Here is a 23,403-nt window from a genome sequence, read left to right on the forward strand (position 1 = left end):
TTTGGGTTTTGTTCGCTCCCCCAGTAACTCATAATGACATCCTGCTGAAAAGCTACTAAGCAATAACTTGCTCTTTCCTATTTTATTTTTTTTTTATTTTTTTACAGCAATCCATACAATACAGGAGAAATCTTGGAAATAGATAATTTAGTATTGCTCAACTTTCTTAGCTCCTATATCAAAAGCATACTTGAGACAGAAGGTGTAAAAAGCTGTGGATCTTATAAATGTAATGCAACTAACAGGCCATTCAAGTCAAGTTGAAATTAAGTTGAATCTCCAAAGACATAAAGGAAATCCTCTCAAAACTACTTAGGCTATAGCACCACAAATATCAGAAAAATATGAAGATGAAAAAAATTAATAATCACCCATGAAAGAAAATGTAAGAACTATTTTTAAGTGAGATGAATTGAAACAAATTTGAAGAGGGCATTATGTTCAATGCTTTTGCTTAGTCATTTAGCTTAAAAACTGGTCAATTTAAATTTCATTTATAAATCTCATGCTTATATCAGTTTTCCCATCGATATCTTTTCCCTTGATGCTCAACATGTCTGCTGTATTTACATGAATATTTCCCTCTGCTGTAAGAAAACAATAGGGGCTTTTAGGAAACTGAATAAAAAACCCTGTGCTTATGCAAGACCCTTCCAATGTTCTTTCCTACTTAATTGATCATTATTGTTAAATTAACCTGGATGTCTTAATTGCTATGTCACATCTAATCTTATGAAGGACTCACAAGCAGACATGAGTGAAAAAACTTTTAACACAGGACATGCCACATACACTTTTTTAGGAGGCCTTATTTGAATAGATAAAGGTGCCTGAATATTTATAACACACACTTTGTTTCCAAGAGACACCCTTATCAAGTCATTGCCATGTCAGGATTTCCTGCTGCACAGTAAATGCTCAATAGACAAACGTGACTAGTACTCCAATCAGTAGTTTGCTATCAGCATCTCTCACATTTAAATACTCATAATTAGGCTTCATGATAAACACTTCATTACAATCAAGAATGGCATTGCCATTTCTCACTTCTGTCATTTCAATTGAGCCTAAAAAGAGACTGATTTATAACAAAATATCAACAGTTTATCTATCTTAGCTATGCTTGCAGAACAGGAATAAACATTTTAAAAAATTCATGCATAATCATGTAACAATATAGGAAAAAGTTATTTTTTGCATGCCAAAATCACAAAAGTTAATAGTTATTTTTATTTGAATTGTCTGTAACTCTCCTTGTTTTCTCATGTCTCTGTCTCCTTGGTACAGGAATTCTTTAGCATGCAGTCATGGAATGCAGTACCTCGCTCCTATCCAATGTGGTAAGAGAGAAGATATAGGAAGGTAGGAAGATTAAAAGGAAACTACTCTGCAAGTGGGAAACTAGTAAAAGTCAAAAAATATTTAAAAGTTATAGACATGTGCTTTAAATATTTGTCCCTGACCAAGAAATTCAAAATCTTTCAAACAACCACACATATTGTGGAAGTTTTGGTGTTTGCACTAATAAGGGCTATAAAGAGTATGTGTGTTTCTCAGGACAAAGTTAAAAGCCAAAGAAATGGGCAAAATATGAGTTGGGGTTTTTTTTAATCATATAGGAAAGTCGTTTGGCTATAGTTTTAAAACTGTGTATTTCAGCAAAATTAACCTTTTCTTTTAGGAAAGTGCAGCTGAAAATTTGCAAGCAGAAGCAGTAGAACAAGGGTTGCCAGGACTAGAATGAGCCTTTGAAAAGCTAATGCATAAATTACTCAGAAGGCGAATTTAAACTACGTGAAAAATAATGTCTACGTAAATAACATAACAGTAGTTTACAAAATGTTTTGTTTCATTGCACTATAAAGTTTTATTCCATAATTTAATTTATAGAATAACATTTTCTTTGCATCCAGACACATAACTATATATATCTACGTGCATCTGTGTGAACATACATAGATGTATTTTTAAGTGTACTTCTGCACAGAGATACATAAGAGCACACATTTATCTGCAAGTAGGGCCTCTCTGGATTGCTGCATCTGAGCAATATGTGTACCAGACCAATTCTGACAAGTGACAAGAGTGTCAAAAATGAGCAGCAATGGGAAAAAAAAAGTGTGATAAAGAGGATAGAAACTTTCTCTGTGATCCAAAGAGACCACATCTTGTTCTTTTTTGATCTTTCTCACAAGAGTAATGGAGGTTGTGCAATTTTATGACAAGGCATTAATGTATTACAAACAAAAACTGTATGCAAGAGAGTATCAGATTTAATAAAACTCAGGTGCAAAGAAAGAATGCAAGAGAGTATCTTTTTATTAAAAGAGATTTAATAAAACTCAGGTGCAAAGAAAGAAAATGCAGCTGGCATTATATTTTGCAAATATAAAGGCAAATGCCTTTTACTTTGAAATGTCTGTCCACATCAAATATGTCATCTAAATGAATTGCTGAATTAAAAATCAAGTACTTGAAGTTATAATTTTCTTTTCAAAAACTTAACAGAAGTTTCAGCAGGAAGGAATTATTCAATTTTTTATTGTATTTTATATGGAAAAAATTTGATAAAACATTATTTTAAGTGATATACTAGTGATTTTGCAAGACTAGATTTCATGTGATGGTAAGGAGAGAAAATAAGTGAAGTGTACATATTACCTGTCCTTTGGTTGTTTATATTGTCCCATGAACACTTTATTAGTAACTTATAGTACTTAAAAAAAATGTTTTAAAAATCTTATCACAATGACAAATTTTGCAAAGAGAATATGAATTTTATCTCTTGCTAAGAAAGCTTTTGAATTGCATTAAAAATGAAGAAATACCTTCTTTAAGTCAAGTGTGAGCAGGCCTAGTCAAAACATGCTGCATAAATATCAACTGAAAGGTACTTGTATGATATTTTTATACTATAATTCTAATCCTCATGTCATGTCACTTTTTTACTGGATTGTCATCTAATTTGTTTTAATATTTACAATTAAAATAATCTAAAACATAAGAATAGCATTTTTTATTGTATTTTGTCTTGTTTTCTGATAAAGAGTTCAAATTAAATGCCAACATCTTGCTACCATGAGAAATGTAAGGTGCTTCAGCGTGTTTAAATCCTTTGAATAAGGAAGGCACCTTAGTAACAGACATCAGTCTAGGAAAAGTGGAATGCTGCAGTAATTTGGGGACACTGGAACTCCATCCTGAGAGGACATAGTCTTTTCACAACAATAGTTCAGCTGATATGATAATTGAATATTCAGAGTGGGGAAAATTATGACTGCATTTAATTTAGTTTTCACAGCTGATTCAGTTTTTCAGAGTTGAAGATTATGTGATTTTGAGAGAAAAAAAAGAACTAAACAATTATAATTCATCATACCAATATAGTAAAAGCAAGTGAAACATGCTAATATTTAAAAACAGACAAAATTTTTTACTGGCCTAGACAGGCTTAAATATGGGTAAGAGGGTAGAAATTTCAAAATTTTTTCAGCACATCAAAGTAGAAATTACACTGAAGATAATATCTTCCCTCTGAAGGAGTTTCCAAAAGTCCTATGTGATAATAAAATTGCTTTTTTTTAGAGATAATGCAAATTAATGTTATTATAAAACTAATAACTCCTCTTTCCTAGTAAAAACTGGAAAACAAGTAAGAAAAACATTAGTCAAGACCTTTCAAATGTAATTTTGATAGAGTGTCCAGGTTCAGCTTCTATCACCCACTCACAATTCAAGGAATCTTTATAATACCCTGGCCAGCCTGGAGAGAGGATTACTCCACTTGGAGACGAAAAATGCCCACCACATGGAGCTAAAAATGAAACAAAGAGAAAGGTAAATAGCACAGATTTATTAGGTGCAATTCATATTTATCAATTTCAATATAGGACAATTAGAAAGAAAAAATATTGAAAATCCAGTTGCAGGAAGATGAAGTAGCTTCAAAACTGACAGGCCTGTGGTGTTCAGAACTAGATGGAGATAACTGAATTAAAACCTTTAAAAGATGAAATAAACTGTTCAATAATTCTGAAAAAGGTTTTTTCCCTACTGTGTTCTTATGTGTGTAATATATTTTCCGCATTAAATAATATAAACAAAACACAATATCTACAAAGTATCATTATTTTTGCTTTTAATTGTGGGCAGAGAGACTTGAAAAACTTGCTAAGTTCCAGCTGAGTTTAAAGCTATAAATCAGTGAACTGTTATTTTAAGTTTGACATCACGGAATCCACTGTCATACCACATACATTTTGCTTGCCATGTTAGCAGCTCAAATCCCTCATTCATGAAAAAGAAATACTTACCATTCTTACAAGATTAGGTGATATTTTTAATTGGAATATATATATAAATATTACAATATATATTTCTGCAAGCAGTACTCATGTAGAGGGGAAAGATCACCTGCTTCAGCCTGTTCAACCGTTTGCCTTATCCATCCCAGGATACCACTGACCTTCTTTGCATCAAGGACACATGTTTAACTTGGTGTCCATGAGGACACCCAGAGCCTTTTCCATTTAGACAGAGAGCAGAAGCATGTTACTTTGCAAGAAGAGAAGGCTGCGCTATAGAGTTTAAAAACACCATGGTTCCAGTGGCCTTTGTGCATACAAGGCTGCTCAAAAAAAACCCAAAAACAACCAACCAAACAAACAATAAAAACACCCAACTATGTCACAGTTAACTACGCATATCACTGTATATTGCAAAGAAATTGGAAAGGTCTTACTGCACCATTGACAAGCTAGTGTCTCTACTAAAAATAGTGTAAAATATACAGCATTTTCTGACAAAAATATGGCTATTTATTAAATTTCTGTTTGTGGTTATTTCACCTAGCAGAGCTTGCAAAACATTTCGGTTGTTCATTTTAACAAAGTACAACAGTACATATCATTGTCTATATTATTCTGAACGTCTCAATTACAAAAAAATAGATTAATTTTGTGCTCTTTGACATAACTTCCAAGTTGAAGACCAAGAATTATTACACATTTGTCTGATCTTCATTCTTCTCAGGAGAATACCAAGACCCTATACTAAAATGACGAATGGTTGTAAATTTGTTTTGGTTTCTTTTTTTTTTTTTTAGGACATAATGCTCCATCTTTCTCTCCTGTGTAGGGAAAAGAAAGAGTTTCTAGAAGTTATAGAGTTCAGAATTCATTATGTTGCAAACACTTCTAAATATGCAGATGCATACCTCTATTTTTATTCACCGATGGATTTAAAGTGGGTGTTTCTCACCTTTTATCTTAGAGTCGTTTTTTCGTACTACCTACAGTAAACAGTACCAGCCAAACAATAAATTATTTAAACTCATATTTAACTCAACAACCATAAGGTTAACTCTAGAGCATTCATAATTTCTATACTTTATTGTATATAAGCACTTTGAAATATTCATAATACGTATAGAGCCTTGAAACTACAAAATATATTGACAAGAATAGGAACCAGATGGCCTTATTCTGAGCCAGTACACTCCATAGTTACAATACAGTATTATTAAATATGTACAAAGTTCCATATTCTCACCGAATTTTCATGACACAGATTGCATTTAGAATACAAAAAGCTCCAAACCTCTATTACAAAAAATATTCCTATGAATAGCGCATTAAAAATAATGCACACTGTAAGATTGCCTAAATTTGGAATGACTTCTCTATTTTATTTAGGAGAGTTTTGCTGCTGGTTTTCCTTAAAGAAAATGTTTCTTATCTGTCCTCTGATTTTGGCTCTTGCAGATAAATATCAAACGGATTTTTTTTGTTTGACTTTCACCATCACATGCTGATTTCCTAAACCCAGGAGTACTTCCCTTCAGAATAGCTGAGCTGCTGTGCTTATCTTAAAAAGCCTTGTTTTTTAGAAAATAAAACTCTCCAGTCATCGTGCCAAATGATTGTTTCCCTAACCTTTTTTACACTGATTTTAATCCCCTCTTCATTCTTATAGTCCTTTTTGATGGTTGTCTGACAGATTCATACCCAGTGTTCCTATGTTCAAAATGAAACTCTAGAAATATAACACAACTAGAGGTAGTCATCAAGCAAAATCTCTTTATCAAACACAAGACTGTGTCAAATAGTAAAGGACAATCTCAGTCTGATCCAAGAATTCTCACAAATTCATTTGTATTTATTTCTTTGTATAGCAAGGTACATGGGTTGAAACAGGAAATTTTCCTGTGTGACCAGGCAAAAGCCTTTAGGATAACAGGCTATTCACAGAAACACTAAACATCTTGTAGATTCATAGTTTTAGAATTGTTTTTTTAAGACCTTATCACTAATGCTACAGAATGGCAGGATATTAAGCCTTACAAGAGTTATGCAGGGAGACCAAGGTTAGAGCATCAGCATGGGTACAACAGCACAATATTTTAACAGTTTATGGGAAAATCCTCCATATAACCCTCACACAGGAAAGATGAAAGGCATGAGGACAGGAATCCCAAACTCAAAATCATCAGGGAACAGCAAAAGCAGGACCCCTCTACTAAAGAAAAGAAGCCAGGAACCAGGGATGTGCACATGCACATACACACACACACAGAGTTAGTTCCTTCACAGACATATCCAGTTCCACCTGAGAAAGGTGAACAGGACTGGATTGGTTACAGGAAAGGGGTTTGGTGGCAACCAAGTGACTATCTGAGCTGAAAAAGAATCCTGGGCTGTGAGCAGGTCTGGGAGGAAGTCCCAGCAGAGGCTAGCCAGGATTACCCTGAAAAACTAGTATGTTGACCCTGTTAATCTGCACCAGATTATTAAATAGCTCCCTCTGGTACACTGTAATTTCTAACAGTTCTGAACTGTAAGGAAAACTTCACAGCAATCACATTCCTAGTAAGTATGTGGAGCTTATCCTTTGACTTGATATATATGACAATGAAATTATGACGTATATGTTGAGTTTATATCAGTTTATATCAAATATTTGTCTGTTTTACAGACAAATGTGTACACTGTCAATAAAACTTCTGAACACCCTAACAGACCAAATTAAATTGTCAATTAAAAATACTTTAATTTTCCTTCGAATTTAATTATAATTTTAAGACTATATCTAATTCTACATCTGATAAAAACCATCTAATTCAAATATACCTTTGTCTCAAACTTTAGGATTCCAATATATTTTCCACTCAGAGTCTCAGACCACCGGTGAATCATATTGTCATTGTGCATGGACTGGCACTTAAAAATATTCTCAAGTAATTTAAGAATATAATGTAACATTGAAAATTTTTAATATTTTTATTTATTATATTTTGTTAGCAATGTTATACAGATACATGAACCTTATAATAAAGAAAAGGCATTATGGCCTATCCTGTCCAATGAAACTGACACACCTTATATCTATGAAACAATAATCATTCATCATAGAAAATAAATATGGATGCAAAGCATATTATAAGCAGTTGTACTAATGTATTAAAATTGTTCAAATTTTGTCAGGAAGACAGTTACATAATGAAAATAAGAACTAAACTGTTGTTTACTGTAAAAGCTAACAAACCAGAGATAATATTATCATTGATTTTTTTTTCAATCATTACAAACAGCTGAATTAATTTTCCCCTTTAGGTACAAAGATCCTAGAATATAAACAAGTAATGAAGCAAAGATTATATTTTACAGTCAATTAATATAAATAAGTCAAAGGAAATATGTATAACAGTGTGATTTTATGTTGCTATGTATGGAAGTATTTAAGTTCTAGGAAAAAAAAATCAATTGCTAAGAGAGTCTTCCCCAGCCTAGAATCACTGGGGATAGAAGAAACACAAGTACTGCAACAGAGAGCTAAAACATCTTAAACAGTTTTAAATACCATAGCCAAAGACCCAGAAGAGATCAGTATTTTCATTGTAATGTAATACTGTATCAGCAATAACAGAAGCTTTGTGCTATTCATTTGCAAAAATCTCAACTTCATTTGGTGGCAATCTGAAATGCATTATATCAAGTTCTCCTGATTTAGAAAAAAATATTATACGTACCTCCACACTTAGGAATAGGTCCACTCCACATTACTTTTCCATCCACTAGCATACAAGTAATTGTTTCAGTTCCTTGTGTTTTAATAAATCCTTCTTCACATATAACGGAAATTGAGCTCCCCAGCTGAAAGTTATCACCAAAACGCCGAGCATTGATTGGTACTCCAGGATCTGGGCACTCATTATGTCCAAATGCTTTTTAAGAGAAAAAAACAAAGTGGTAGAAGACATAGAACTCTTCAAGGAAGATGACATTTTAAAGATTTTTTTCATTAGTAAGAGCAAACAATTTATATTAGGAAATTGAAGGGAAAAATAAGAAACAAGAACTTGCTCAACAGCAGAAAATGAAAACAGTATCAATAGTTGCTTAAATATGAAGTTAAACCAGCTTGGAACTCAGCTTGGAGAGCTTGTTGCTGGCAGATTTCAATCATGGCTAAATTCTACTTTTCCAGCAACACTCATCCTATTTAATATTAAAATGGGACAGAATGTTCTTTCAGAAGGGCAGGGCAATCATTTATGTATGATACAAAAATTTTACTCATCTTTTGTACATCACCATCACACCATTTGAGCCATACTGACCTTCAAGGGCTTGATCCTACCATAGTTAATTTTGTTTCCTGTATTTAGAACTGGTGAACAGTGAAAAAAAGGTAATGTTGGCTGAAGAAAGAAAACTTGAAACTTTGATAATTTCAAGTTTAGGTCTGGATAAATTGAAAAAAAATCATTTCCCTGTATACTTGCAGATACTATGACAAAGACTGTTCATGTCTATTACTGCAGAATATACCTTACTTTTGGATAAAAAATACCATCTTCCTAACATAAATTAGCAAAGTCATATTTATAGCATTATCATTATATGATATGTAGCAGTTAGTTATTGCATTTTGTTGTTTTATTGATGAAGAATACTGCAAATGCATATTTTTTTAAATGTTGATTTTCAATAAGAACAAATATCCACCTTCCTTATGTATGATGACTGAGAATTGTATCTTCCTAAACATGTTTACATGTGGAGACATCAGAAACTACTAAGTCCTTAAAAAGATGATTTTCACTTTTTTCCTCTGTAGTTTTACTAATGTGTCTGCTAGACAAAATATGTACAAATCCCCTAGTGATTTTTTTTTAAAGTAATATCTCAATAAGTTACTAGAAAGATTTCTCAGATGTTCCATTACAGAGGTATTTTAAATCATAATAATGGATAAGGGAAAGCATTTATTTATCGACATTTTGACTTGGGCAATGCCATATATATTGGGAAGGAAAATAGTGCTTTCATTGAATAATTGTCTACCATTTAAAGATTGCATTAAAAGTGATGCAATCCCATACTTTTTCAGAGGAGTTACAAAAACTTTTCCAATTCTTTGTTCACAGTCATCACTTTTAAGGAAGGCATTGATTGTCTGTTTTTCTTACTACTTTCAGACAACCCAGAGATAGATTTTCAATATTGTTATCTATAAATGTAGATAAATGTTGAGTCCATGTTTAGCTTGCTTGTGTGTGACACCAGTTTATTAAGGTTGAAAAATCAATTCATTGCTCTATATTTCAGCTCAGGAAATGCTGCCACTGCTGCTCTTATGTGATCAATTTTACTGCATAGAATGACTTTGAGAGGCAAGATAGTGAAAGACAATCTGTCCCACCAACAGCAGTCACTTGTAGCTTAGCCTAGCTACAGTGATATTATTGAATGAGCCAAATTCCATCTGCTGATACTTCTAAAAAGCTTCATGGTGGTGCTGGAATATTAAATACTAGCCTTAGGCTGAAAAGAAAAAGAGCATATGGGTATATGATTAATTAATATTTTACTTGTTATCGACAAATTAAGAAACCACAAATCAAGAAACGTTCCTTGTTAACTATTACACGTAAAGAGGAGATACAGTTTTCCTGGCATATATCTTCATCAACTATCATGACTGTACAAGTGTATAAGGCAATGTCTGGAAAAATGTCAGGAAATATCACAGATCAGAACAATAGTGATATTCTGCTATTAACTCAGAAGGATATTAAAATATGCATTTTGCATTAAGAAACAGCAACAACAACAACAAAAAAAAGGGAAGGAATTACAGAGATCTCATGAGATAGGAAGGCAGGTATCTAGCTAATCACAACTCATGCCATCTAAAGCCAGCTTTGAAACGTCCTTTCAAGTAGGACTAGAAAGGAACGACCCACTGGCACAGTTAATTGTTTTGGGGGATTGCCCTACCAAGAGTTTTAGCTGCTAAGTACAGCAACAGCTTTAAGTAAAGATAGTACTTTCAGAAGAAAATATCAGAGAAGAACAAAAGTTAAGGGAACATAAAATAATAGCAATATATTTCATACTAAAAACTATCGTGAAAGACTATTTAAAGCCATGTAAACAAGTGGCAGCTATACCATCACACAGTACCATCATACAGTACCATCACATGTTAACTCCTACTTCTTTCTAGTACACTACATTCTTAAGAGTTCTAGGTTGAGAAGTACTGAGACTGAAAAAGTCTTAACAGGAGCAAGTGGCAGGAAAAATGTGTTGTTATGAACATACACTAACACAGCAGTAAACCACAGTAAATCAGTTCTTAGATATAAACACATCATCTGGGATTGTCCTAGTCTTGGTCCACTGAGCTGAAATTACTGGAGTAATGAGGCTGATGTCAGAGGCCCATAGTTTGACCTTTTTCAGGCTGCTATGTAATTCATAAGGTTTATGCTAGCACAATTAAGCAGCTGTAATAAAAACAGGAACAAAAAATATCAACATAATAAGAAACAGCAGGTCATTCAAGCTTATTCAAAGATATTTGCCCAGAACTATACCCCAATGAATGAGGAACAGCTCAAAGTCCACAGCAAGCATAAATCAAGCAATCTGGAAGATGCTTTCCAGCTCAAAATACTCATCCACCTCAGCCCAAAGGAAAGTTATCATGAATCTGGTTTGTGGAATGCCTGCCCACGGAGGACCTAGTAACTTCTGAGTTTCCTCTGCATTAACTCCTTTGTCACAGGAAGTAAATGTGCATTCTCTGTCAGATGGCTTCAGCTGTCACACTGAATTTGAAGTGTGCATTTCATCTGTTCTAACCTAAGTGGGAAATCTACACTGAAGCAAAGAGGCTATATAAATTTATTTCTTGTAATTTATGTGACTATATTCAATACTATGTCTAGCTCTGTTCTCCATAATTAAACAAAGATAAAGTGGGAAGCATTCATAAAGGAGTCACGAATATGATAAAAGGCTCATACTTTCCTTGAACTGAGTAGTTTAATACATATAACTTACTACAGGCAGGATTGGGGATGACTGACTTTGTAAATATCTTCACAGGCACCAGAAATATCATTAACAGCTTTTGGGTTTGGGATATAAAGGGGAAACAAGGAATCAGGTGTAAATATGCATTTCCATAGCAACTTAAACCAGTGCAGTTTTAGGTTGCTATGTCCCTGTGTTCTGCTGCACATAGTGAAACATTTTTTTGCCTCCTTTTCCAAGCAGAAAATCACAGTTTTTCAGTTCGTATTCCTTTGCTTATTAGAACATTCTCTGTATCATCCATTTTCAAGTCACGTATTTCTATGATATAGTCCCAAAATTTAACTAAATAGGAAATCTTTGTTAGACTTAGTGTAATAACTCAAAGATGACACACCTGAAATTTAATTTTTTGTTTAATTCCAATAAAAGTTAGATTTATGTTCAATTTTACTGGAAGATGAGTAATTATCTGAGACCAAACATGTTTCTGTAATAAAAATAAATATGGCATTGAAATATTTTCTGAGAAATACCATTAAATAATCAGATTATGTAATAGTAACTCAGTTTTGTCTTCTCCATTCTACACCTCAAAAACATCAATGAAGTTGTTGGGTTTATTTTAGTATTTACATTACTAGCCTACATTCTTATTAGAAAAGATTGATCAAGACATACTGTTTCTGTGATATACTTTTTCTACTCTTGAAAGGGGCAAGAAGAGACTGATAGCTTTGGAATATATCAACTGGAGAGTTAGCAGAAAACAGATATTTTTAATTAACTTTGGTTTTCCAAATGCTAAGACAGAGTGAAATTCTATTCACTCCTTTTTTATCATCTCTTTTGGACCTTATTTAATATGGAAAGATTACTTCTGTAATTTATCAGATTGAAGAAGTCTTTACTGAAGAAATAGTAGACATTATTTGGAGATATTGTTGTTTTTGTGAGCAGATTTTAGCTACAGAGTTTAACAAACACATGCACAAACACACCGAAGAAAAGCAATAAAAATATAAATGTGTTAAACTGCTGAATAACATTTTAAATTCTTTTCAAAATTAATTTGTTTCATTATATAACAGGTAAAGTTAATATTGGATTGTTGCTTCTTATTAAAATTGTATCACTTGATACTAATGTTGCATAATTTAAATGACATGATCAAACTACTACATGCACAAAGAAATCTGCAAATTTTTTAAAGAAGCAGAATTTATCTGATAAGTGTATTTCTATGTAGTTCAAAATATAAACTAAATACAAGGAGCATTCCATGCTCATCTTCTCCATCTTTCATTTTCACTATAAATTCTACATTAACTTATATATTTAGTTCTAGTTGTGCAAAATGGGGTAACTTGAGAAAATCCATTTATACACAGCCCTAATTTTTATCCTAGAAGACTACCTTAGATCCTCCAATAACTGGTTTTGGTTTTATCATCACTAGATTTAGGTTTGACAGCATTGAGCACACCACAATGAAACTTTAAAGTAAAGAGAACTGTTGTAAATGTTGAAAGGACATGAGGTAAAAGAAAATAAAGAGAAAATGTTAAAACTTCTGTAAAGAAACATGGATTCAATATCTCATTTTCATTATGCCTGATTTCATATTTCAGTAGCTCTGAATAAGCCCTGACTTTCCAATATTTAGTTACGGTACTGAGATATGTAGCTACCAAAGGTTAGTTTGGAATTATGACTGCTACATATAAAAACCAGTTAGAAGATACCACACGTTCTTCATGCTTACATTCTATATTTGTGATTTGTTACAAATGATCTGAGGATGAATCAGAGGGCTGAGAGCAGAAATATAAAACAATATCACAAAAATAATGTTTACAGAATAATCAAGTGTCAGTTTATCTCTTTCTTATTCAGACAGCAATGTTTAATGTACATCTTAATAAACAATTCTCTGAAAGACTGACAACCTAAATCAAAACAAAAATTAAGAGAGAAAAAATAAACATAGAGAGGTGAAAGATTATGCAAGAAAAGCAAGCAGCTACAGGGGAATTCAGTCCTTGAGATTTTATGAAAATAATATTAACTGTTAACATTCGTTGAGAAAAATGTGAAGTCTGGGTCTCTCAATTACCAGCGTCTCTTAATCTCTCATTTCTTTTTTGATTTAGAGGGTTAGTTTAGGTTTTTAAGAGTAAAAAACCTAAACAACAAAGTTTTTTTTCATACAGTCCAGCATGTCACACAGGGAGGGAGAGATGTACTCTCCTTCAAATCATGCTGTTGTATATTCTCTTAAATCTCAAGCAAGCCTCTGGAATTATATATACTCTCAGATGTTAGGGAGAAAGACAGAAATGGGACTAATTACACATGAAATCACATTTTGGTAATATAAAAATATTTATTTTATTTTCCTTTTTTTTTTTCTGTCTGCTAGTATGGAAAACTCTGCTACCCCTACCATCAGAAAGAAAGAAAAAGCAAACTCAAAATTTCCAGATGTGGGGGGATTGATGAGGTGGAGAAGCTCTGGTTGAAGGGTAGCAATGAACCCCCTACTAGATGCTCTCTTATTCCTATCACAGTCTACCCATAGCAGCAAGTCTAATACTTCAGGATCATGCTGGAGTGGCAAAATTTAATTTTGCATACACTCCCAGGAAGTTTCACAGTGCATCTAGTAATTATTCATGCTATGGCCTTGCACCACCATGTCTGCACTAGCTGGGAATATATCCTGTCTGGATTTTAGTATGGAATAAATACCAAATTACTTGGTAACAGTGCAAGGTAGGCAGCTCTTCATATGTGTTTCAGAAGAAATGTAACAGTTTTGGCAGCAAAAAACAAGTCTATTGTGGTTTGACTGATCAAAGAGCTCCTATGGCTGCTCACTAAACTGCAATGACTAGGAGATAGCAAAGACTGCAGCCATCAGCTCCAGGATGTCACATATGTTCACAGCTGAACATATGAGTTTTCAAGAACAGTTTTGTACAGGTACTGGTGGTGATTAATATTATGTGGCATTGCATTGTCAGCAAATTTAGTAAAGTTCTATTATACAATTTGGGATTGGCCTGATTTGTCAGTCTGCCAAACACTCCTATCACAATGATTTCTAAAGCTATAAATGAGAACAATACGTGTATTTGCAGCCCTGGCACAGTATTTGAGCAATGATCCAAACATTTATATTAGGAATTTTTAGGTATATAGGATTTACTTGAAGCTGCATTACCATAGCATCCTTTTTAAATACTTAAGCTGTCACCTAGACTGTATGTTGAAAACAAAACCACACACACACACAAAAATAGGATTACTCACTGTTATAAGTGATGTTAAATCCACGTCCTGACATTGAATGGTCAGCTTGAAATTCCAGACGCAAAATGTGACCATTACTGGTAAGATGGGAAGGAACTTCAGCACCAGTAAATGTTCCAATTATGGGGGAATCTACAGAATCACCATCTTTAACTGCAAGGAAGTCAAACTGAGATTCCAAGTCAAAGTCATTAAAGGAGAGATGAATTCGACTCCCAGGGTCTGAAATTATTGTCCAGATACAGTTTAAATTATTCCCATATCCCTCTGGATAATCAGGTGAAAGAACTGTTCCCATCGGTGCAGTGAAATTGGAAAGACAAGGAACTGCCAAAAAAGGGAGAAATAAATTAGATAACTGAATAGAACACTTCAATAAAGACTGTTTTAGGGCTAAGTTTTTGCAAGAAATCTTAAAACTTGCTGAGTACCTCAACTGAACAATCCATTATTTGTGGTGATATGTGAATCTGGAAAGAATGTTGTTTTTCCAATATTCATATTTCCCTCCTCTCAATAAAACCACCTCTCAAGCAGAGCCCACAAGAAATAAAGAACATATTTGCTGCATTGGAAATCCATGGCAGTCCTTACAATTTACCCTTGATAACAATCACTTGGCACCACTTATTTTCTCTTGTAGGGAACTGCTTAGATGAGCAGACCTCCCACTGAGCACATTAAAGGGGCAGAAAGTCAATAGCGCCCTTATCATTTGTTGTTCACACAGAGGCACAAGAAATTAAGAAGCCTCAAAGAGACGAGATGTTTTGTTGTTATCAGGATAACATATTATATTCAATAAATTCAGCTGAGCCATATTAAATTGAGTTGCAGAGATGAAAACAACTGATTGCACCCTGAATATATTTGATCCATACTACTTAGTGGAAAAGTTAAGAAAGGTGCTGCCACAAATAAGTATCACAACATTGTATATACCTATGCTATATAATACAACTTATGCTATACAGTGCAAATGTTTTCCTTATGCTATATAATGCTACTGGAACAGAGCTATAAATACTAAAGATAATTTAAGTGCTAATAGGTATGTATATAAAATACATGGGGGAAATGTAAATAATTTAAATTTTTGATTTCAATTCAGCAACTTCTAATCTGAGGAAATATAATAATTTTTAAGACTGGCTATCAAAATTGTATCATACATAATTTACATCATAAAATCAACAGAATTCTACCCAAAAAAAGCCAATAATAAACCACTGTATCAAAGCACATATAGGGAATTGCTTTAAGACTTGGTATAAGAGAAAAAAAAAATGTTTTAGCAGTTTTAGAACCTGTCCCTTGGGCATGTACATTAGGCAAACCTGCTGAGAAAAAGTAAATTCATCCTGTCAGGAGAGTTAATAACATTTTACTAACTCTGAAATCAATCACACAAATAATTACCCATAATTATTACCCCTAAGTAAAGCTTATCACAATGCCTTAAAAATAATAATAAGAAAATATGTGGTACATACAAATACAGATTGGTATGTTTGCAGACCACTGGTTGTTTTCTTGGCAAATGATAGATTTCTCTCCAATTAACTCAAATCCAAACTGACACTCAAACCTTAAAACATCACGATTAGAAAATCCGTCCCCTTCTCTAATACCATACAATGGTGTTCCAGGATCCCCACAGCTTTCTTTTTCAATTTCTGTTGAAATAAATAAGGAATTTATTTATAGAAGAATAAAACAAACTTGCTGCATGTACATGCTGACATGTAGAAAATTCTAAGCAAATTAAAATTATCTATATAAGAACAGCTGTCAAAATGCACCACTGAGTTTGATTCTATACCCCAGGTTCTTAGGGAGGAAATTCTGCATAAGGAATCCCACCAGGGGGAATGAGTGAGTGGTCGTGTTTGGCTTAGTTGTTTGCTACAGTTAAACCACTACAAGAGATTAGTAAAATCAAAATACTTTGTGTTTATAAAATACTTGAAAATTAAAGATATGAGGAAAAGTATTTTTGCCCTATTTTATTTCATAAAATTTTAAACAATAATATCATTAAGTAAAATACTGCTAGTAGAACATGAACTCTTAAAAGAAGAAACAGAGACCAGTTCCCCAATGTGTAAACACTGTCCACGTGGCAATACAGTTCAAACTGATGTACTAATGACATGGCATATAAGGGAGTGGTGGCATCAAAACAATTCCCCACAGTAAAAAAGGAGGCTAGACATAATTATATATACAAATTTATATGCATATACATTATGTAAACATATGAAAAAAATAATTTCTCTGTAGTCAAATAACATTTTACCTCAGTAGTCTCAACGGCAAGGAATCTGAATTATTATAAATTCAACAAATATTAGAGCTATGACATTCTCTCAAGCTGTATCCTGTTTTAATTTTCAGTGGTTACGGGCATGGAAGAATCTTCTAAAAATGTACATGTAATGGCAGCAACAAACATCGCTGTACCATAGTTTAAGGTTTTCTCTTTGAAGATCTTGAAGCCTTTTCTCTTTTTCTCACATTTCCATATATGATAGTTTGAATACAAGGTAAAAACAGAATAGCAAGTGTTTTGATTTTTACTCAAACAATTTTTCTAGGGTAATATTTTGATTTCTCAAAGCTTTCAGATATTAAGGTTCTAAATACAGTGTGGCATGAAGCAAATAAAGAACATTCAATTTTAATAAGAAACTGAAAAAGAGTTTAATATTATCTAAAAAAAATACTCCACAGAGTTTTAAAAGGCTTTATTATTCTGTTTGGGTAAAGAAAACTCAAAAAAAATAATAAAATTACCACTTTCCTGAAGAAACAACATAAACTATCCCAGAGTACACACAAACTCACTCTCCTGTCTTCAATTTTTTGTGGGACTGTTAATGTCAAACCTATAAAACTGCTCAGTTTTTAACAGCCAAAGAAATATAAAGTTTTCCTAGGCTAAGGGTCTAAGTCAGTTCATATTTCATTTGGAAACAAATACATTCTATAAACAAATGTATTCTATAAACTAGTTCTCCAGCAAGTGACTACATCATGTAAGTTAGCATAGTTTTCTCAAACAATATATCCTAGGCAGTAAATGTATTTATATCCACTTCAATTTACTCTCTTTTGAGGTTTCTATTCAGATGTAGCTGGGCAAGAGATTCCATGCTTTTTTCTCAAATTTTAAAAGATACATAGCTGACCAAAACTATCCCTTTCAGGACTTAAAGGAACTGTTCTGCATTCAAAAAACTATTAGGCAGAGTAAAATCATTTACAGGAGCTAGTTGGAAAAAAAATTCAATGTGATTGAGAGATTACATCCATAGCCTTATGCTGAATTTGCTTTCTTAAACAAAATCAAGTGGGAAAAAATGTTGTATGAATAATGGATTTAAATTAATTAAACCATCCCTAAACCCCATTTGTATTAATTTAAATTTATAGCAAATATTTCCTTCATTGCTTTTAAAACTTTGCTGCATGCATTGCTTGCAATGCTTTTATACACTTTCTAAATTTTGTATTAGCATCAGTTCATCTCTGAATTTGAAACAGACTATTTCTATCGTTACTTAGTTTTCCACAGGAGCAGAAATGATTTGGTTTGATTTTCTGTTTTGTTTGGGGTTTTGTTGCTGTTTACTTGTTTGGTGGGTTTTGTTTTGTTTTGTTTTGGTTTGTTTTGTTTTGTTTTGTTTTGTTTTGTTTTGTTTTATTTTGTTTTGTCTTGTTTTTAATAGAAGTGCAAATACTTCTTAGATTTCTCTAGAGAATGTCAATAAACTTTCTTTAAACCACAGAGGAAACAACCAAGCTGCTTCCTGGGCTTTTGTCACATATTCACATTTTAAATAGCATGATTTTAGAAAAGTATATTAATATTTATTTGAATTCATACTTATTTTAATTCACTAAGGAGTAAATTAAAATCACATTTTTTACTACTAGATCTACCACTTGTGTTTCCGCTTCCCTGCACTATGTATTTTGTTTCAAAAATTCCTTAGCAGTTAGGTTCAGATCCTGACAGAGCCTCTCTTCCTGAAAAACTCATACTAGTCCCTCATTGTAAATAATTCATTCATGATCAATAGAAATAATTTACTATTGTTTTATGATAAGCAGAAAACCAGTAAGTTTTCAGACATCTTATTAATGCTATTATTAAAACATACAAAACCTCGCAACTATAAAGCTGGAAATTTCAGTGTGAGGCACCAAATGTGAAGAGAAAGAGAAGGTATATGGGCTATTCTGGAATATAACTTGAATGCCTGTCGATAAAACTGCATGTAAAAGTCTACTGCTTAGTGTATTTGTTGGACTAAAATATTATTAATTATAATGCCCCCTTACATGTAATGCAGATATATAAAGAAAAGGGGGACATTCAGAGCAGAAATTGTTATAGAGTATATTTTAGTTTAGAAACATTATTTCTATAGTGTGTCAGTGTAAGTATTTGGAATAAGTTTATTATATATATCAACTACCTTGAAAAGTCAAAAGTAAATTTGTTAGTTACACACATTTGTGTATTTTATTTTACATTTTGGTTACTTTGTAGTGTTACATATTGGTTTTTGTTGTTTTTTGTGATTCATTCTGTTTTTTGAGATTTGCAGATTGTTAGCTACAATGAGGTGGATAGGATGGATATTTGTTTTCCTGTGATCACTACCACTGTGATACAAAAGATAAGTATTGCTATTTGTGCCTAAGGAAAAAAAAAAAACAAACAACGTATGAGAATATTATTTCTAGTAAATAATCCTTGTTTCCTTTGTAGCCTTATAAAAAGGGAAAATAACCTCTACCAATAAATAAAAATTGTTAAATGTGTTAACAATGAATCAGGCATATTCTTTTATGGTATAAGTTTTTTGAGATAGAAAATAAAATCCTTTTTTCTTTTCAGAAATTATTTCACAAATAAAGACATTAAAAGTAAAAGGAGGGATGATTTCTGGTGATGTTAGAAAGCCATCTATTTTTAAAAGATGAACTCCTGTTGAAACTTTTTAGGATACAGTTTGAAAAAAGCAATAATCCTGAAAAAATCTATACACTTAGCAGTTTCACAGCACTGAATTAAGTTAATAATTGACAAAGTATTCTAACAAGAAATGTCTAGAAAACATATCAGGTTAAGGGAAAAGTAAAAGAATAATATAAAGCAAATTAAGATAACCATCTGCATTAATTTTAAATTATCCTTACACTATTTTGTATATCTCACTAAAATATTTTGCAGATTTCTAACCAGTGATATACTGAAGGGAGAACCCCAGGCTACAATAGCCCCTTGTATAGCCAGATAGGAATGGGTTTTTTTCTTACCCTTCTCTGTGTTTTTTTCTTACCCTTCTCTGTGTGAAGGACAAGCCCATTTTGGAGGTGACTAAAAGGGGCCTTGGGGAAAAGAAATGGTCACTTACTACACAAATGCATTTTGACAGAAATGCACTGGAGTTAGGGTTTGAAGAGGTAGCTTGTCTATCTTTCCATTTCTGTAACTCAAGAGTGAATAAAAGATAAGAATGGAATTCCTATAAGGAAAACAATTTTGAAAGAAAAGAGATCACTGGTGCACACTGGAAAAGTGCAATACTGAAGACTTGTTATCACTTCAGCAGAGATTCAAAATTTGTAGTCCTTCAAGGAAACACCAAGCAAGACCAAACATTCTTTACTTTAACAACAACTCAGAAAAATGTTCATTATTTGTTTTACTGACTGCATCAAAGGAAAATATGACACAAAACTAGATTTGATTAGTCATTTGTAAAAGAGCATTTGAATACATTGCATAGTATTTTTTGAAGCAAAGAATACTGGATAAACTAAATACTAGTATTTGAAAAGAAAGTTCAACTATGTAATTCAAAAAGATAAAACTTGCTGTTTGATATTTGAATTTTTTATGCAAAAGCTACAAGCATTCACCACCATATATTGACACACTGACATTTTGCAAGATAATGCGTTAAAAATTTATGTAATCCCATTTTGAAATACTATGGTATGTACAATTTATATACACATTACTGAATACATATATCTAACTTAGTTATGCAATTGTTGTGCTTATGTTCCCAATGCAGGATTTTCTTATTCAAAAATTTAGAAACAATACCATCATATATTTCACAGAATCACAGAGTAGGTAAGGCTGGAAGGGAGCACAGTGGGTCATTTGGTCCAACCTCCCTGCTCAAGCAGGGTCATCTCAGACATGTTGCCCAGGATTGTGTCCAGACAGTTCTTGCATATCTCAAATAAGGGAGGCAATTTTTGTAATTTTGCTTGCAAAGGCCAAGGAGCCAGTGTTTGTATAATCATCTTTAGATTTGCATGCCAAGGTTTTGATAGTGGAAGGACTGTGCTCACGAAAGGGACCCATGGTGGATCACAGTGAACAGAACTGCACCCTGTGGGAGGAGCCCACAAGTTTGTGGAAGACTGCCCCCATGGGAGGGACCTCATGCTGGAGAAGAGGAGAAGTGTGAGAAGTCCTTCCCCACGAGGAGGAAGCAACAGCAGAGACAGCATGTGATGAACTGACCAGTCCCCATTCCCTGTCCTCCTGTGCCATTGCAAGGGATTATTTCTCTTTATACTACTCTGATTTTGATTGGCAGCAAATTAAATTAATTTTCCCAAGCCAAGACTGTTTTGCATCCCATGATGACTGGTAACTCTGGTCTTATCTGGACCCATAAACCTTTTGTTATGTTTAACCTCCCCATCCTGCTGAGGAGTGGAGTGATAGAGCCACTTTGGTGGGCACCTGGCATTCAGCTGGAATCAATCCAACATATCATCTATTTTATCCTGAACATTCTATCTTAAATATTAAGGAGAAAAGGCACAGAAAAAGCAGAAATTGGGAAAATAAAAACTAATAACTTATGAATGAAGAACATATACATTTCTCAGTGTAAACCAGAATAATAAATAATGTAAATTACACCATGTGTCTTCATAGTATGTATACTCAAAAAACATAATCTTAAAGATACATAGCAGACAAACAGCTTTGGATTTTCAGCAGTCTTAGATGATTCTTACCAATTTACATAGTAATAGATTGGAGATTGTTACATTTATTTGTAATAGGGTTTAGGTATCTGTAAAAAAACAGAAATTTGAATCACCTAACAGTCCTTCTCCTAAATATTATAATATTTGTATGTATTTCAAATAAAAGAAATAGTTTTGTGTGTTACCTATTACTGTTAAAGTGTGAGTATTTTTATAAACAAAGGATGGAAGCTCATTTGTGAGAGAATAAAATGTCTATTTCCATGTGATTTTCAGTTGTATTTTAAAGGTTATCAATACCCTTATTTCCTTCTAATGAACAGACTTTTATTTACAGATTCAATGTCTTGGGAAATTCAGATCTGTAAACAATTTGGTTTTACCTTAAACACTATTTTTTACCCCGAACAACTAGTGTGATTTTCTCACCCTCAATTCTGATAAGAATAGGTTTTATATTTATTTTATATTTATTTTCTTTTTTCCTTCTTTGTTTACCTAAAAGATAGGAAAAAAAGGATCTTGTCTAATATGTAGTGGGGCTATTTTTTTAGCAATTGTTAAGTGTAAAGATAAGGAATGAATCTTGCATTGTTTTTAAATACAACAGAATGGAATGATGCCTGTAGCCAAACTATGAGAAAACTCCATCTGTGCCTGACTGCTCCAGGTGAGACACCCATTAAGGTGTTCCAGCACCTTCTCTGTGCTCCTGGGTCCTTCTACAGAAGAAACAGGTATGGAAAGGGAGGAAAAGAGATGATGAGGAGGATTTAATCATACAGTCTTTTCCCTATATGAATTCATAAGATGTTTAATCTATAATGTGTTATACAAAACAGCCATTCAATGGTACAGGGTCAGTTCTATTCTGCTCAAATGCTACAGGGAGAAAAGAAATCTATAAAAATAGAGTTATTCTTTCCCTACTATGTAGGTGGTGATAACTTCCTTTGTCCTTGCTGAATTGTGCCAGTTGTCAGGGTACTTCTCTTTTCCTGATCATATAAATTGATGAGCCAAAATGTGAACGTTTCACAAAGAAAAAAACCGGGATAATTAATTAAAGGAGGATAATTTTTCTAATAACACTCATAGGAAAGTCAGATGAAGATCCTCTGAGAATGAAGTAAGAAAACAATGGCAGACACAATTAAAAGTAATATTTTATGTATATTACAAACACTCAGCATTTCTAGTGTAAAGAAAAAAAGTTACAGTCATTCTTCATGACAATAGATTTTACAGAGGGACAGGAGATATATCAACATGATTTTTATTCCATGCATTTATTCCATCCATTCCAACTTTTATTCCATTAAAGTTTTCTACTTCTAGCATAATATATTTTATAACTACATTGTGTTATATATTTTAGGTACTTATAGACTTTATGGATATACATATTCCTTCTCCTCCTATGCAGGACTATGATCCATATCTAAAGCTGAGTTATTTACTAGTCAGCCAGAAATAAGATGGCCTGGCTAATGAATGAGCCCTGGGGCGGGGGGGGGGGGGGGTAAAAAAAAAATATGAAGAAAAGGGAGGGGAGAGGAAGGAGACGGGGGGGGGGGGGGGGGGGGGGGGGGGGTTAAATAATAACCACATCTCAAATAAAATAAGTTATTCTCTTAATTTAGGTTTAGAAAATAAACTGTTATGTAGAAGTTTACCCATACATACAATTTAATCGCACCATGAGACTTCCCATTTATATTAAAAAATG

At 33.0% G+C, this 23,403-nt stretch overlaps 1 protein-coding gene across 1 annotated transcript in view; it reads right to left on the minus strand.

Moving 5' to 3' along the window:
* Positions 1–23,403, minus strand: part of CSMD3 (CUB and Sushi multiple domains 3) — a 593,341-nt gene that overhangs the window by 242,425 nt on the left and 327,513 nt on the right. The window contains exons 13-16 of the mRNA XM_039715519.1: positions 16,133–16,315; positions 14,640–14,966; positions 8,027–8,221; positions 3,676–3,814 (exon numbers count right to left, since the gene is read on the minus strand). Coding sequence (XP_039571453.1) covers positions 3,676–3,814; positions 8,027–8,221; positions 14,640–14,966; positions 16,133–16,315 — 844 coding nt within the window. The remainder of the gene's footprint in view (positions 1–3,675; positions 3,815–8,026; positions 8,222–14,639; positions 14,967–16,132; positions 16,316–23,403) is intronic.

Source organism: Passer montanus, unplaced genomic scaffold, assembly GCF_014805655.1.
Source record: "Passer montanus isolate IOZ18808 unplaced genomic scaffold, ASM1480565v1 scaffold33, whole genome shotgun sequence".
Lineage (NCBI taxonomy): Eukaryota > Metazoa > Chordata > Aves > Passeriformes > Passeridae > Passer > Passer montanus.